At 32.6% G+C, this 19,112-nt stretch overlaps 1 protein-coding gene across 4 annotated transcripts in view; it reads right to left on the reverse strand.

The window, feature by feature from the left end:
• LOC139087039 (protein Tob1-like) overlaps nucleotides 1–19,112 on the reverse strand; it is a 125,261-nt gene that overhangs the window by 1,950 nt on the left and 104,199 nt on the right. For all 4 annotated transcript variants that reach the window (XM_070635731.1, XM_070635729.1, XM_070635728.1 and 1 more), the window contains exons 3-4: nucleotides 5,219–5,395; nucleotides 4,709–5,073 (exon numbers count right to left, since the gene is read on the reverse strand). In XM_070635731.1, the coding sequence (XP_070491832.1) occupies nucleotides 4,709–5,073; nucleotides 5,219–5,395 (542 nt within the window). The remainder of the gene's footprint in view (nucleotides 1–4,708; nucleotides 5,074–5,218; nucleotides 5,396–19,112) is intronic.

Genomic DNA, 19,112 nt, shown 5'->3' on the forward strand with positions numbered 1-19,112 from the left:
AAAATGAAAAAATATGAAATAAAAAAATAAAGAAGAAGATATAATAAATGAGATACGAGAAGAGATTGGAAGTTGAATTAAACAAAAAGAAAAACAAATTTTCAAGAAAAATTAAGAAACTTCTTATTTATTTTTTTCATCCCTCAGCACTATAAATATGCCCAAAAATTTATTGTGTGTGGGTGTGCCAACAGACAATTTTTTATTAGGTTAGCTAGAATTTCAGCCCCAAGGAGGAATGAGGAAGGATTCGGAATACACTGTACTGAATTATGGGGGTTGACCTGACATAAATTGCACTGAATGCTTTAGAAATTGAACCGGAACTATATATAATTCCAACTCGGAATTGAAAACCCTAGTTCTATTGCATTTAATTAAGGTTTTTAATATTAATTCCAAGATGTTAGCATCACCGAGGTTATATTAAACATTTCAGTAACCCCTGTAACTCAATTTAGTTATCAGGGAATCGTTACGTCATCAAACTGGATGCAAGACATAAGGATGCCATGATGGCCTATTTTAGGGCGAGAAATGAGCTTTGCCGCATCGTGATTTTCAATAATACCTTGACCTAACAGGCAAAGAGACCGCTTTTAGGTATTTTAGTGGTCTTTTGGTATTTTTTTTTTTTTTTTTTTTTTTGTTATAAAATTTGTATCATAAAAGTATGCTCTTTGCCTGTTAGGGGTTGTATGTCTAGTTATAACTACGACCAACGTAATCTGGATGTTGTTAGTCATCCCTACACATACAATTAGCCAAATTTCAAGCTATCCACTTTTGCACCAATTATTTCAGATCCAATATCAAATTTAATCAATTAATTTGAATAATAATCCTCCAAACCAATCAACAATAGACTCCATTGTCCATCGGCACACCCCAAAATTATTTGAAAAAAAAAATGAGAAATATTAGAAAATTATTCAAGTGTAATTAACATCCTAAGGCGATATTTGTGCGCTTTTACTGTATATTATACGATGACGAAAATGATGCGACGAAAAAGTTTTTGCAGACAGCTATAAAAGCTCTTTCTTTTCTTTATGCTTCTTCTTTTCTCCTTTTATGCTTTATAAAAAAAACGAAAATTATTCTTTTCCTTTATAACATGTACAACACAATTTAGTTATAATATTGTTTTGAGCCTGGCACGAGCTTATGGCGCATATAGTACAAAGCCAAAGGAAAAAAATCGATTAATCAATTGAATGATGGGAAAGAAGGAGAAATGGTGAGGCACGGTAAATAAGGTAGGAACAATAAAAATATTCGACATACGCTTATTGTTTCATATAATTCAAGGTTACAATGTTTAAATATGAACGACTATAAATAAAAATTGAAGAAGGTCGAAAATATTTTCCTTAATTTTTTGTTATGGAAATTATTCGATGTATGATTGTTGTTGCTGGAACCGGAGCGAAAGAGGCAATTTATTTGATGAGCTAACTAAGAAGATTTTTTCAGCTTTTCCAAAATTGAATTCTTATTTTACGAAACAGATTTTCATCTTTTTTTGGATCTAGTTTTGTGTCTCATGCCTTTCACGCTCCAACTACGTAATAATTTGAATATAGGAAGATAAGATATGGAATTATCTGAACCGATAAGATTTATTTTGGGTTGTCATTACACAAAATTAACGTAGATAATGTGTTCGATTTGAAATCCTCGTTTTGTTTTGAAATTGACGTAGATATAGGCTTGAAAAAAATGTGATGTGCAATGTTCACCATTTAATTTGAGTCAACAGTTTCCATTTTTGTGAAATGCTTTACCCAAATAGAACAAATCGGTTGAGAAATTCAAAATCTGGCACCAGGCTGTCATGATTCTCACATGATATCGAATTTAAACCGAATCCGAGAATCAAGTTAGAGTCACATCAGCTTGAGGACTGAGTTTTGATCGATTAACTGATTCGTTGTGTACCAAAGAACTCGTGGAAGGAAGCTGTCTATATATTGCAGTATTGCATTTGGCATTGGCAATTGGCAGGTGAAAGCCATTGACCACAGTTGATCTGTACGTCCATCGAAGTCAGTAATCGATTAGTGCTATTCTCATTGGTTTTTCGTGCCAGATGTTTAGTATCTTGTGCAGCACATTGAAGTCACCAGAGCGTCTCGTTTACGACAAGACTAGAAACTACTCTGGCAGCCACACATCGGTTGATGTCGGCCAATTTTTACGACAAAAAATGAAATCGATTGCATCATGTCTGTTCGGGTATGTTTGACGGCTTTATGGATAAATGTAGGCAGCTTATAAAAGAGCTTTATGCCACTTCTTAGTCATGGATTCAATCAGTTTCACACCAATGGTGCAAACGAATGTCAGTTTTTTTTATCAAATCTCCGAGAAGCGCAATGCGGCAAACTTCATTTTTTTCCGTGAAAAAGAAAAAAGGTCGAAATTGCCGTCAGGGCAGCATCTTTCTTTACACCAATATGGCGGTGCATTAGTGAACATGGTGGGCAATTCGGGATCTTGAAGCCCGAGCGACACAAAGCTATGAGGAGACCTCATGAAGTCTATGCGGATTCTAAATGGCTGCCTACTATAAAATCTATATGAATTCCAAATGGCTGACACCCTTAAGCCTTGCATCGCCCTTGAAGATCCTTAACAACTCTGTTTTCAAAGTTCATTCAATAAAATTCAAATCCTTCTAAGTCTTCGAGGCATTTTGAAATATTTATTAAAATTATTCTGACGAATTCTATGTTATTTTTGGAAAAAAGGGCAAAAATAAGCAGGCATGAGACTATAGAAAATAATTTCACTTTCAAATCCACATCAAAAAATATTCTTTTAATACTTGCTACTGTATTCGTTCAAGTCATTCTAAAGTGATTGATTAGCAGACGCATGTCAATTGTTACGAGAAGCCATACGATCGACGACAATTGATTGTGATTTCATTTTAACGTCATGTAAATTAGACTAATTCAATGTGACAATAATATATATATATTTTGCTTTGTGTTGTTCCTTTTTTGTAGCAAAACATCGATTAGTGGTACACAAAAAGTCGTACCTTGACAGAAAAAAACAAGGTATATGTCTACTGACGATGTAATATTAGACATAGATAGTGTCAGTACATGACGTATTTTTTTTTCGTGCTATACGCCATGTGACAGTATATAATTCATATTTTTTTTACGCTACTATATCTCGTCGTAGCACTCTTGTTATGTCTCCGTTTACATTGCCATTACCTATATCTCTTCGTTTTTTTTTTAACCGTCTTCTTGTTCCATATAATGCGTATTTCACATTAACGCGCAATATTATGTAGTATAGTAGTGTAATATTTAGTGTGTGCGAAGTCTATCTACTCTTATCTTATCACACCAATCATACATAACATTATCTTTAAACTGAACTAATTTTTTGTCACTTCTGTTCTTCTTTAAGCTTGTTTTTTGGATGAAATGGTGACTTTACACACACTTTGTTTGGTATTTGAGTAATATGGAGGCCATTCACTTCCTAAATTAGGAGGTTTTGAATTTAAGGATGTCCAGAAAGGAAAGAAGGGGTTTGAACCGAATCAACCATCCCAGGATACGTCCCTGATCAACGGTTAAATGGAATTGCCCAATTTTTCATGTTTTTAATCAAACAAGGTTTTGTGCATTAAGAACAATTGCTAGCAGGAAAACAGCATGGTCTCAAGAACAGAGCAAATTGACAGCACACAGTCGAACATGCTTAACTAACATATTTTAGGAGATCAAGCTCTTGAAAGCGTGATTTTGGACTGTTAGTGAATTTAGAGCAATTAGTTTACCGTTCCTATTTACCGCAAGTTACTATCATTAATTGAGGACATTTGATGAATGCAAATGCACACAAAGATTAAGGTTTAACTCAATGTTGACCAAACTGTGTGTCGCAGCACACTAGTGTTCCTACAACCCTTTTTGAAAATGTCATAAATTGTATGCCCTGTGCTGTTTCCTGGTTTCTTTCGAGGCCTAGCACCAAGATTATCATGGCAAGATTGGTCAACACTGGTTTAACTGATCAACATCGATACAAATCTAATTGATCAGTTCCGCATACTTGATGAAAACCCTAATTTCACTTATTATAAATACGATTTGAACTTCAATTTAAATTTACGACTAACTATTTTAAGCTTTGTGTCTGCAACTTTGTAACATTTTATTTGTAAACAATATCTAGTATAAACAAGGCATATCCTGAATTAATTGCCTCAAAATCAATCATTTTAAACAATTTTATACTTAGTCGATCAAGTCATCACCATCAGTATAATATACAGAAAGAGATCGTGCCGTATTCCAAAGAACTCATTGAAAGAAGCTGTCAATAGAGATAGTGTCACACTTGGAGTTGGTAATTGGCAAGCGGTAGCCACCGACCTTCAAGCGCCGACCGAGGAAGGCCATCGATCACACTTGATCTGTACGGCCAGCGAAGTAAGTAATACACAGAAAAGCGCTCAAATCACCTTGATGCAATAACTTCCGAACCATTTCTCAATCGTAGTGACATAAAATGTATAAAACAACTTTTTTGAGAATTGGGAGAAAGAACTAACAATGTTGGGAAATAAATTTTGTCGTGTCATATGCTAGGTGAATGCTATCAAAAAGCTCCCCCAAAAAAAAACAAAAAAACAGAAGAAAGGAAAAAAATCCATAAATTACATTCACACACATACCTGTTGGTGCGTTTCGAATTATTCTTCAATTTTGTGCTGCCGAATTTCGTTTGTGCAAATGTCGCAGTCGTAAATAGAACTGGCTCTTGTGTACGTCCAAGGAATGTTGCTGATGTTGATGATGTTGTTGTTGTTGTCGATCCATTATTGCCCGATGGACTATTATTCTTATACATTGGACTTATCGATGATGTTGGCGATGAGTCATTTGGTGAGCCTTTTGGACTCAATGTTAAACCATTCAATGATGAGTTTAATATCTCTATTGGACGAAAGCATTGGGCTTCTGGATTGAATGTTGATGTTACTTCACGATCCGCATTATTATCGTCAGGCGAATCATGTTTTTGTTCGGAGTAAAGGATCTATAAAGAGTATGAATGTGTGAATGAGCGAGATAGGAAGCAGAAAAAAGTTCAAGGTTATCAATTGCATCATCATCATCATTATTTAGAGATGTATGTACGTGTGCAATGGATAAGTGGGATGTGGGTGGGTAGAACTACTTACTTTGACCGCTCCCTTTTCACCGATACGATATGATACTTCGCCTGGATCGACCCATACGGATAATTCGGCTGGTAAATTCTCTAAAATATCACCAATTGGGACGCCACTTTCGCGGGCTGCAATTTCTAGCACAATATCAATCGGTTCACCTGTTTTGAGGCATCGGAATGCTGAGCCCTGGAGAAATGGAAGTAAAAAAAATATACAGCATTAGTGATAAGAAGGTATATAAAGGCAAACAGCAGCAAAAAAATAAAAGGAGGAAAAGTTAAGGAAGATGAAGCATAAAAACCCATTAAATGTGAGCCATGATCATAAATCATAAATCTTATTCCTCTCTCTGTCTCTCTCTCTCTGTCTTTCCTCATACTCTCCATTTTTCTCTATGTCTTTTTATTCATTCTCATTTCATATACATATATAGCCATAGATATAAACACTCTTTTCCTTTTTTTTCTGGTATTAATGCCAGAACGCTATTTGCTCATAAAACTCTCACTTGCCTGGGGAATATATAGCATAAGCCATTAAATGTGCCGCTCTTTCTTCTTACAAAAATGTGACAATTTTCTTATTGTTGTTACCATATTTTTTTATCACATGAAATTGTAAATGTGATGAGAGCTAAAAGCCCATCCTCATTCTTACTTATGACTATGAGCGACCATTATGATGTACTTCATTGTCATATAACACATACACGAATTATTATGTATAATTTTGCATTTTTACAAGGAAGTGTGCACAAAAAAATAAAGGAACAACGAAATTCTTTTTTTTTGCCTTCATTTTCAGTGCCTCTAATGACGTCAGAACTGAAAAAGTTTTTGCATAAAATGTAAAGAAGAATTCACACATAAAAAAAAAGTTTTTGTTCGTTCTCTTAATTAAAATAAAATTTTATACACCATAGATATTATTTTTATATTCACACACCGTATTCGGAATTGGAAAAAGGCAGCTTTTATGCATTTTATGGGAACTTGGGCGTAATGGTAGGTCATATTCTATTGCAGAAAAATTATCCTTGGAATTTACATCATAATCACAAAATAGACTTGAAAATGGTTTAGTGAATGTTTGGAATCTACGTAATGCTTAAAATACCATTTGTAAATCTCATCTAGGAGGACATGCTGTATCTTGGAAAGGAAATCTTGACGATATTTGACGATATTGTGACTAAATTATAGACAAGTTTTTATTTCTATTTGCGATATCATGTCGACGTACTTCAGCCACACCCTCCCACAACGCAACCCTACCGTAACATGAACCACAATTTGCATCCCCTCACCCCCTTTACTCCTTAGCGTTACATAATTTAAGCCTTGAGGCTTCGCTGAGAAAATAGTGAAATTCACTTTCTGTAAGCAAGCAAGAAAGCAAACAAGCTAGTATACACAATAACATATTAACCAGACATCGTAGACACTTCAAGTTTTTCGTATTCAATCAGTACCATTCTATTGAAGACCAGATTCTCGTCTAGAAAAGACTACAATAAGAAGACTAGTTACAAACTTGAAATTTGTTCAACTTGCCATTATGACATTTGCAATTATGACATTTGTGCAACTTGTCTTATAAGGCAAATGTACATTATAAGGCAAGCTGCACAAATGTCAAGTTTGTTATTAGATATAAGGTCGAATAGTCAGGGCCTGTTCTACTCGAGCTTAGATTTTGGGTATGGTTAGCTCAGCTTTCACTTGTAAAATACCGTAACTAGATGTCAAACACAGCTTAGCTAATCCATCTAGCTTAAAATCCTCAAATATTCCAATTAAGGCTTGACCAAAGATCGACTAAGGCTTGACATATCCACAAGGATGGTGTGAATGGTTTGGTGTGAATATATCCACATCACTTTTCTACCCAATATACTAGTTTTTTTCTGTACATTTAATGACTTTGTAGATAATATCTTTTCGTCAGCTCCCCTACACTTTTGTTTCCTTTTCTATTATGTTTGTATCTCTAGTAACACTCTTAATCTTTTATAACACTAGAGGGGGGTTTTCATCATTAAATCTCAAGTGAGATTCTGAGAATTTTTATTGGATTCTTGCGGTGAGAATTTTCGAATATGTTACGCGCTTTTGATGACATTGCCTGAAGGATGATTTGGTGAAAAATGTGTCCTGATAGGAAAGCATAATGGAAAAAAAATTTCTTTTTGTGTGTTTGTTGTTTTAAACTTTTTTGTCCAAAGATTGCTCCATTTACTTCATTCATGATTTTTAGGCATGAATACTCGCTTTTATCAAGTTTTGATGGGAAAATGCTTTTCGACTTTAATATTGGGGATGGAAGAAAAAAACGTTGTTATTTTACAAGATTTATTGCTCATGAGTTATACATTATGCAGTGAAGAGATTTTGAAATTTTGATTGGCATAATATTAGAATTTCAAACTGGATTTTTTTTACATCGTTGTATGGAAATTTAAGGAAATGCGGTGTTGGAATGGAAGGAGCATGTGTCTTAAGCTGATATGTTTGTTGGAATTTAAGTTTCAGGAGTTTAAAAGCTAGTAGATATAAGATTTGAGTATTCACATGGGATTTCAGACATAAGGAAAGGTAAGTTGTCAGTTTTTTAACAAATTCTTGTGAATTTGTATATTATAGAGTATGGATATGTTCCATTAGTTTCGTGACATTGAAATAATGGCCAATATTATATTTATAAAGCTTAAAATAACGTTTAAATACTGAAATTATTGATTTTTTGTTTTATAAACAAAAACACGTGATTTTCAAGTTCAAATTTTGAACTTCCATTTGAAAATTGGGGACAATTTAAAATCCAAAAAACGGTTAAATGACAAAATCCTTTAACATACACAAATTAATAGACTGAATGCCTTATTTACTCTATTTGTTGATTCCTTGCAATCTTATCTATGAATTATTCACTGTAACTGGGAATGACTAGAATTTTACTGGATTTCGAATGTAAGAACTAAGAATAGTATTAATGACATTCCCCTAAATTTGATGATCCTATATCCCATAATTCATCAAAATACGAAATAAACCCAATAATTTAGATAAACTATCAAATTTTTATATTCGATACTAAATTTAAAAGAACCTTTCAACTATAAACGAATGACTCTATACCAATTTATATTCATTAAATTCCAATAAAGCTCAAAAACATTTTCAAAAATAGCTTTAAATGAACCTTAGTACACATAATTTAATGAAAAGTTGAATAAATGTACTAATAGAATGTTTATTTCATTCATGTCCCTTTCAAAATTGAATATATCTAAGCAACAACATTTCACTTTGATGTTCGTAAGACGAAAATAGGCCAATCACATAAAAAGAAATATATTAAATTTTCTTGAAGGAGTCATAAAAATTCATTGACATTTCCTTTCCTATTCTCATGCCTTGGTTACCTCAATTTGATGCAGTGTTGTCCAAACTGCGTGCTGTTGCAAACAGGGGTGTCGCTGAGTTGTCGAAAAATGTAAGGAACCGAATATTTTGTACGGTTTCGGTCGACGCATATCACCAATGAGCAGTGTACATTGTATGGTTTTGGTCGACGCATACTACCAATGAACCGTTTACTTAGTACGGTTTTGATCGACGCATACCACCAAGGTGTCCCGTGGCGCAACAAAGCTTGAGAAACACTGTATTAAAGTGAAAATTACGAATAATATTAGATTCCCCTCTAAATACAACATTTCATCTTATCTCTCGCAGTAGTATGTTGTAAAAAGCTCATCCATAAAAAAAATGTGAAAGTTTCAGTTCTTTCTCTCTTCCTTCATTGATTTTTCTTGATAATAAAAATGTTCTTTTGATGAGGCTCATTTCTCATTCACATTGAATTTTATTTCTAGACTGATGGCTGCCTAGTGGTGGCTATTTAATACAATTTTATATATTATCATAATAATTATGAGAATCATTAAATTCCAAAGCACTTTTTTCCTGCATATATAGACACACATAGCAAAAGCGACGACGAATAATGAAGAAGGAAGTTCCATCAATACTGATGAGATTTTCTTTTTTTCGCTGCATAAATTTTACGACAGTAAAAAAGGAAAGAAAATTTTTCAAGGGCAACGCCACACTAATTTCCATTCAAATGTTTGTATACATACTTCTGCGTGGTGCTATAATCCATTCTATATTTGACAGACACACGAAAAAAATGTTTACAAATATATATTTACTATTCCATAACTCTTTGAAGCAATTGTGACTCACTCACGTATACGGTATATAATAAAGGAATCAAAGTGAACGGAAAGGCTTGAATGGAATATCAACAACATAGCAAAGAAAAGGAAAAGAAAAAAAAATCTATTTATAGAAGTAAAATTATGAGCTGATTTTCTATACCACTATTGTGTAGTGTACGTTCCACTGCTTAATCGTCTTATGACAATCACTTAGCTGTTCCGTGCTTTTGCTTCTCCCTATTCTAACCTTTCGCATTTCTCTTTTTTTTTATTGCGCATAATTTTATATTCAACAGAGCGATTCACATTCATTTTGGTACATTACGAGGAGTGTAGCATCTGGGAGCAACATGGTTGGAACATTTGGTACTGAATGTTATTGGACAGTCGTGTTTGATGGGATCATTGAAAGGGGAATTGAGAGTTCTAACAGTTCGTTGGATTCACGTTCATTGTGCAAACTGTGTGGTGCATTGGGCAACCTATGTACTGCTTTGAGTGACCTATTTGCGTGCTGCATTGGGTCTGCTGTATGCTGCAAGGGGTTTTCTAGTTAGACATAGCTTACACCCAACCCTTTTGTACATCAATCTATACAAAATCGCTTCTGTCATTAAATCACTCATAATCTTTATAACTTGAGCTTTTAAATCAATACAGTACAACGACTACGATGATGATGGGGGTAATGGATGATGGTGATGACTATAATAAAAACAGTTTTTTTTTTTGCAACTTATTATTTTCTAATTTTTGACGCAAAATGAAAATGTAGTAATGAAAAATTTGCTGGATGAGGAAAATGGAAAGGAAGTATTTGACATCGTGATACATTAACCACAAAATCATTAAGAAACGAGTAGGAAAATTTTTATTGAGTGGGTTTGTAAGGACTTGAGGGCATTTTATTTTCTTCTAAAAGGTTAATTAAGAAGGATGAAAGTTTTCTTTAAATTGAATTTCTTGTGTATATATACAGGAACTTTTATTTGAAAACAACAGAATATAATTGAAATTATCGTAATTGGAATCGGAATAATTAATGGAGTTTAAAGAAGTTCTTGAATGAAAGCAATTAAGTTATAATTAGATGTTGACTAGGAAAGCTATTTACATTCTTAGAAATATATTTATAAAATGGTAGCAGAGATGTGAAAGCTTTCGTAGGGGATGAAGTCGTAGATGAGGATGGTTTGGTTAGTTACGGATCTGACTATCTTGTGGTGACTTCTTCGTACAGGATGAATGTGGTAATAATCGATTGAAACCCATGCAAGACTGATTGTGGGTTGACCGATTGTTGGGTGACAATATACGAGGCGATTTGATTAGACTTTTCGAGTACCATAACTCATAGCTCCGGATTTTGGAGGTCAACCCCAGCTATGAGCTACGTTCCTGTTAAGGACTACGATCCTGTTAAGGGTTGCGTCCCTGCTAAGGATTACGTCCCTACTAAGGGTTGCGTCCCTGCTAAGGGTTACGTCCCTACTAAGGGTTGCGTCCCTGCTAAGGGTTACGTCCTGGCAAAAGACTACGTCCCTACTAAGGACTACGTGCTAAAGTAGTATCAAGTGACATCGAGCACACGCTTGACATTCGATCCACTTCAACGTCAGATGCCATTTTACCCAACTCCTATCCATCCTTGACTGCGTCCCTATCTATCAAAAGCCACAAATAACAAAAAGTTCAATGAAAAAATATTTGAGGTCCTCAAATCAATTTGAACCAAAAAATGTGATGTAACAACAAGAGAAAAAATTTTCCATTCAATGACTTCCGATAATTCTTTTGAACATTCTTGCACATTAAGGACACGAAAAAAAGAATTTTTTCAATAAATTTGTGGTGTCGAAGACGACCGCTGACATTTCTTTGAACAAGAATAATGGTTGTTCTTCATGTTATTTGATGTATATCCCCCCTTTTTTTTCTTATATGTATCACAAAAACATGGATGAAAAAAGAAGACCAAAAAAACATTCATCATTCCAATGGTCAGTCAAAGTGGTTATCTTATCAAACATTCTAACCACAAAAACGTCAATAAAAATCAACCAGACCAAATCAGGGACTGGCAAAATGAGTAAATGAATTGTAAGAGAAAATGTAAAAAGAAAATATAATAATAAGAAAAACTTTTGCCCTTGAATTATACGTCCTATAGTATTTTCCGTCTTCTTCTTTTCTATCCGTTTCGCCCCATTCGTATAGCAAATGAAAAATATCGCGCGAATAGCGAATTCAATTTATTTTCTTGCTATTCATTCATTTTCACTATGTTTGTAGTCATTGCGGCATGAAAAACGAATAGAATATTTATGTTTGCATTAAGTGGATTAAGCGCATTCGCTATAGGAGCCATAAAATGGGATGAAATATTGAGATGATTAGAGAATTGGAGTCAAATTGTCGTTTATAAATTGAATCGAAATTACATTTCGAAATTAGTCGAAATTACATTTCGAACTTATTCGAAATTACATTTCAAACTTATTCAAAATTAGATTTCAAACTTATTCGAAATTACAATCTAAACTTATTCGAAATTACATTTCAAATTTATTCGAAATTAAATCTCGAACTTATTCGAAATTACTTGAAATAACATTTCAAACTTGTAAACAAACCATTTTCGAAAATTCGAAATCACCTTTTGTTTTGGTCAACAATCAATTTTCTAACCCATCGATAAGCTTACATCCAAACAGATTGACATTCACACGATCAATGATCAAATTGAGGACAAAAGCCACCTTTTTCTCAGAAGATATGGACAAGAAAGAAAACATTAAGGCCTTCGCGTAGTACAAATATTGCTTTGGAAATAAGTCAAGAAGAAGAAGTTACGTCTTGACATGAAGGGATGGACAAAAGGCATTATTGATGATGAAGAAGAAGAAGTTCGACGTGTATCGATTATTGATTACATTTAATGCCTTTTTCTCTAGAAAAAAATTGTTTACTCATTCCGCTCATTCTTTGATCTCATCCAGCGTAAATCGCCTGGATTGAAAAATTAATTAACGAAATGACATCGAAAGATTTAATTATAATTTTTTTCTTTAGCATCGCCTTTTTATTCAAAAAGCTATTATATCATGAAGCTTCTATTGTTTAGCAAGTAAATGAATAGGAGAATAAAAAATTGTAAAGACTTTCTTTTGTGGTTTATTATATTATTGTAATTAATAGAAAATTGCTTAATTTAGACACTGCGAAATGGTTCGCGCCAAGAACGGTAATCAGCGTAGAGAACGGTAATCACACAAAAAAAAGTGTCCGGATGAAGAAGAAGTGATTTAAAAGTTTGGCTTTATTGGCGACTAAAGACGCATTTAACTATCTACAAAATTACTTTGGCAAGTTCATTTGATATTGATAACGTAATCATCAGAGTAACGAGATTGTGGAGGCTGTACGAAACTTTTTCCTACCCTGTCAGGCATAGAGCATGCTCACATGGTACTTTAATGCCATTACGGTAGCATGCTCTTTGTATGTTAGGGTAGCAATTGCGAAAAGCTGTCAAATCTAAGCATTAAAGATTTACAAGTTATTGCTTAGATACACACAGTATCTTCTTATGCCAAAGGTTAAATAAAATCATGTATAGGTGTGGGCAGACAGATTAAGCAGCAAAATATTAAAGAGAATCTTGTTTAAATCTTGTCATATTTAAAATAGACTATATGTAACTGAGGAACTAAATTCTGGAGGAAATGTTACCTTTTGAAACCTTAAAGCTAGAGATTATGAGCTCTGATTTTTTTTTGTATCTATAGTGAAGCAAAAGGTGCTTATGTGTCTATGGAAATTGCTGTAATGGATCGTGAAAAAAACGAACAAGTTTTTTGTGAAATTATTTTGAATAAATTAGAGTGAAATTTTGCGGAAGAAAAGGTGTGGATGATATACTTTAAGGGGTGTTTGTAAATAATGTCCTAGGAAATGTTAAAGGGTCGATTTCTCGGGTGGAGATACTGTGTGGTATAAAGGTATACTATTGGTACGGTATTTGTCATACTAGTATAGTATGGCAATGTTCCTTTACCGTACCACCTTCGGAGAAATAGACCTATGAACCAAAATAGCGAAAGTCGGTTAATTGATCCAAAATCCGGAACTGTTCCAAGGTTATATTGGTCTGGTAACGAATCCGGTATCAACTCAGTGTCACGTTGGCGTGGTATCAGATTTTTGATCGATTAACCAATTTGTGCTATTCGTAGAAGCTTTCCTTCATCTCACAGCCACGTCTTCGACTTAACAACCATTTCTTCTTTAGCTGCAAATCCAAAACATCTGACCCAATTCAATAAGTTTCCCATAAATTATCATAAAAATTGATACAAAAAAAAAAAATTATTTAAGAATAAAAATAAACGAATCCATTCGTAAAAACCTTTTTTGGTTGATCAATCATATAATCCCCTCGTTAGGAAAGGCCAAAAAACGTATAATTTACAATTTAAGATACAAATATTTCACTTTTTTCGATATCTTCGACCATTATGAATGGACATACGATAAGATAAGGACATTTTTCTTCTTCTAATCTTCTTATGTTTATAAATAAAGTCTAAAATTTCAATCTTATTTTCCTAGAATTCATTCAAAATGTAATTTAAGACGCTAAACTTTATTTCCTTTAAAAAATAAGTCAATCAAAAAAATAAATTTGCTGCCACGCGAAAAGTCATGTTGAACTTTGAGAGACGAAGATGTTGTCAGGTAAGGGATTTAAGAAAAGAACATGTATTTTGCGTTTGAATAGCCTGTGAAAATATCTGTAAACCCAGATTTATGTTTGCACGTGTTGTAAAATGTTCGAATAGATTACGATCATCTGAAGGTAATCAATCGATTTACATTTATGGGTTTTTGTTATGTTTTTGAGGAATTGAATGTGATTTTTGAGTGAATTTATGTTAATGTCAGATAGAATTAGGATTTAACTATTTAAGAGTCAATCACAAATTATATTTGATTTAACGGTCATTAGAGATTTGAATAATATTTATTGTACATAGTTGAAAACCCCTTTTTGAACTAAAGTCCAGTCTGCTTTTGAACTTCAAAGAATAAACATTGAATTCCATGAATTTATTATAAAAATATCAATTTAAAGGATATTAGGACTCATTCCTTTTTAAATCCTACACGTCATTTGTAAATTAAACTTCACAAAACATATACAAACGAAAAGAATTGAATTTTAAATGAATTGTTTAATATTATTACAATAGAATGTTAATTCAACAGATTCTGTCATCAAAAACCCACGTTTAATCACAAACAGAACTTGAAAGCATGTTCAGTCAACATTTCAATTAATGTCAAATTCATTATCATTAACATTATTTGAATATAAAAAGCACAATCAAGAGTACAAATAAATGGAAAAATTGAAAAATTATTGGTTTGTATCATTAACATATATGGACATGATTAAGCATAATACAGCATATTATTTCATCAAAATTTGTTCCATTTATAAACCAAAGTCAAAAAAAATTCTAAACTTGTTTGTGTATCAATGGAAAAAAAATTTGGACTCATTAATAATTTAGCCTTCCTTGAAAAAAAAATATTCACCGTCAACATAAAAATAGAACCAAAAAGAATTTCTCTACGTTGTCCGACATTGAATTTTTCTACTTTTGCCTAGGTTATTTTATTTTTTTTTTTATTACATTTTTGTGTCAAATCAATGTTATCCAATTAATTTTAATCATGCTATTAGCATTTTAACCGCATGAATTGTTATTGGTTGGATAGAACACCCTCAATGAAATGGTTAAGCATTTACAAATAATTCTTCATACGTGTATATTGCCATATATACCAAAACAAACATGAGAACATTGAAAATAGATTCGAAGAAGAAGAGGAAGTTGAATAAAAATGTTAACAGATTGTCGCTGTGGGGATCATTAAAGCGCATTTATAGCAATTGGAATCGATGATATGAATCATCAAAACAAGATTAAAGGGAAATTAATTTTTAACGGTTTTTTAAGATTTAAACTTTTGAGTCGAGGGATTTTGAACTTCAAAAATACTTAGCGCATTATTAAATAACATGGTTTGTAACATGATTACTTTTTTAACGGTTTTTTTGGATTAAAACTTTTGAGTCGAGGGATTTGGAGTTTCTAAGGTGTTTAGCGCATTATTAAATAACACAGTTTGAAAATCGATAAAAACTCATAAACCTGACATCGTAGAGAGCTCAAATAAGCTTTGTTAGATCAATTTTATTGAGTTGTTGACACAGCAAATAAATAAACAGAATGAAAACATTCATAAATGCGAGAATCAATAGTTTTAGTTTGCATTCTTATATTATATGTAAACAAACGTGAAGTTAGCTATGAATTTGTTTCTTTCTTTCTTAAATTCAAAAAAACCGTTAAAATTGTAATTTGATTTGCTTTTTATTCTGCCTTTAATTTATTTAAATCAAATTTTCACGATCAAATGAACAAAATTATTCATCCACAAGGACAAAATGGATGAGTAAGCAATTTCTGAATCCGTACAAAAAAAGTTCCATATTATAAAGAATTGAACGAGAAAGAAAGAAAAGCTCAATTTCAATTTGATTGATTATCTACGTTGAAGAAGGCGGTAGCAATTTGAGATGGCAGTAGCAACAAAAAAAAAAGGAATCCAAAGATGTTTTTTTCTTTACAAGAGGGTTAAATAGATGAAATATTATTCAAAAGTATGGATGAACTTGATTACGTTCGATTTGTCTACAACTGTACATATGTACATATTGATGCTCATCACCCACACACAACTTTCTCCATTTTGCAATACAGCAACTTTTTTTTATATTTATTTCTATTCCATCATCAACATTATAGCACATGCACCAATTTTTTTTAGGAACCCCTAACCTTGAACTGAACGACAATCTGTCACTCAGCTGAAAAATTAATCGAGTCATTTTTTTCCATCCTATATCTTGTTTTTTTGTTGCTGTTGTTGTACTCGTTTCCACATTTTGGCTTTGAATGCAGGGCATTCTGAAAAATGGGGGAAAGAAGCAAGCAAGCAAGCAAAAAAAAGAGAGAATTTAAACCTTTTACAATTTTTTGTTGTATTCCAGTGGTGGACAACCTTATATTTTTCGAGGTTAGCCCTTGACTATAACCGTATACGGCAAACGGTTTATAGCAATTCCAAAAAGTGCGATGTGTCACACTAGTGCGACGTAACACACTGGTGTGCCGTGACACACTAACGCGGCGAGACACAATAGTGCGTCGTGCACCAGTGCGCTGTGACACACAAGTGCGCCATGACATACTAGTGTGCCGTGACATACTAGTGCCCCGTAACACACTAGTACGCCGCGACACACTAGTGTACCGTGACACAGTTGTCCGTAGTACATCGCATCACAAAGGTTGCCCACAACTGTTGTATTCAGTTTCCATTGCCGCTATGCTCATTATTGATTTTAAGACAGAAAAGGAAACAGCAACAACAACAAAAAAAAAAAGGATCACGAGCGTATAACCAATGCACGAAATGGAATTGATAGAAAAAAACTATATGCTTTGAATGTTTACATACTGAAATAGAAATCTATAGCTTTTCAACTTCTAAATGTGTCTGGAGATTCATAACAAGAGAGAAGAAATTAACATCAGTAGGTCGCATACACGCATGCTGTGGTTAAACATCACATCCTATCGATTAACAAAACATTTTATCAACTATAATAAAATTTGATGTTTCGATTATGTGCCCTCGTTATGGTACTATAGCTTCATTTTTTTGTGCCTACAATATTCAGATTTTGAAATATTCTTTATTTCTACATCCCCACCCTTATTTCTTATTTGGGTAGGGGTTCATGCCGAAAGATTCTCTTTTTTTTTGTTGTTGGGTGTAAGAAAATTTGTAACAAAAAATTTATTTTAGGCTTATTGAGCGAAAATCCTTTAGAATAATATTTGCATACAATGATTGATGATTGAACGATTATTTTGGATATATTATGAATAATAGATGTGTGGTATATATAAAATTAGGTCAATTTTTTATTATCATATATGCGCTATGATGAGTTTTTTTTCAATGTTAATGGAGTTTTGGATGTGGACTATTAAATTCATGTTGATGGGGAATTTCACGCTAATTAATAAAAATTTGTTTGTTTATTTGTGAAAATATTTAGTCGATTTTGGGTTTTAGAAATGTATGAAATTTGTTATGGGAATTAAGAGGTGTGAAATTGAAGAAGTATTGTAGGAATTTAGGTCTAAATCAGTCTAAAAATGTTCAAAATACTTTGAAACCAACGATTCTAGAGCATTAATCCGTTAAAAAAGCTTTCAAAAAAGTTCAAAATTCAAAAGTTCAAATCTTTGTTTACTTTCTGAATTTTAATTTGTTTTTCAAAATTTAGCCTTTGTGGACATAATTGCTTGTCAAATTATCGATCTTTTGTTAGTATATAGCTCAAAGTTATGTATTAAATATGTTACAGGCTTGTAAAATGTCCAAAAAGTATTTAAATTTGCAATTTTCTAAAATTTTGGGTGTATTAAAATGTGGTCAATGATTAATGTACTAAAATATGAATTAAAATGTTCTAAAATAAGGAAAACCGTTAAAATTTCAAAGCAGAGCTCGAAGTCGATTCAAATTTTATATCGAGTAGAGTCAACTTGACTCAACTTTCCCATACAAAATCTGAATTAACTTCCAGCTCTGCTTCAGAATTATTAGCATTCAAAAGCCCCACATTTCCAATTGAACCTACATCTGTTGGCAATAAAGTCATTAATAAAATTATTTTCACTACCAATTTGCAATAAATTGATATAAAAGTCAGCTGCAATCCACGTTTTACGAAATTAATGAATGCAATAGCTATGCATTCCAGAGAATTTTTAAACTCATTAAATAATCGTTAAAAGTTATGACTTGTTAATTCATTTAATCGTGAAATTTACAAAATATTTTTTTTTGGATTTCGTGCAGGTGCAAAAGACTTTAGCATTTATGCAATATTAGTGACTTCTTTTGTATATAATATAATACATAAAAATGGGAAAAAGCTCACGGATTTGCTTTTATTCATATATTTTTACGATTAATTCAGTAATTGCAGAAAGTGAACAAAATTTTAAAAAACTTTTAAGATTTCAAGCCAAAAAATTGTTTTGAAAAAAAGTTTTGATATTCATGAATAAAGTCATGAAAATGCCATAAAAATTCATCAACTTCCGTACTCATGTAGGAGTTCGCGTGAACTTTTTTTTTTTTTGATTAAATTTCATGACTTTTGCATTCATATGAGTCTTATCAAAAGCACAGAGTGTGCCAAGTTTTAAGTTTCATTTCCTAGATTGCAAAATTAATTCATATTTGAAATTGAAACTTTATAAGATTTCAGTACTAAAGACTAATTCAGCATCAATTACAGACATTACGGATTCAATGAATCCATCATCATCCAATTTCATTAGCAGACCAAGAATCGCTGACCGATGACACATGATTTTCATGCACATTCGTTTATTCTTTAATTCAATTTAAAAAACGTGTATCACGTGTGGCATTTTTCAACAAAATGTTCATGGATTTCATGAAAAAAGTTGTATACACTCATAAATGGATTTCAAAGTGGTCGAAAAATTTGAAAAAATG

This window comes from Chironomus tepperi, unplaced genomic scaffold (genome assembly GCF_022539635.2).
Source record: "Chironomus tepperi strain 1889 unplaced genomic scaffold, CSIRO-AGI_Ctep_v1 contig_93, whole genome shotgun sequence".
Lineage (NCBI taxonomy): Eukaryota > Metazoa > Arthropoda > Insecta > Diptera > Chironomidae > Chironomus > Chironomus tepperi.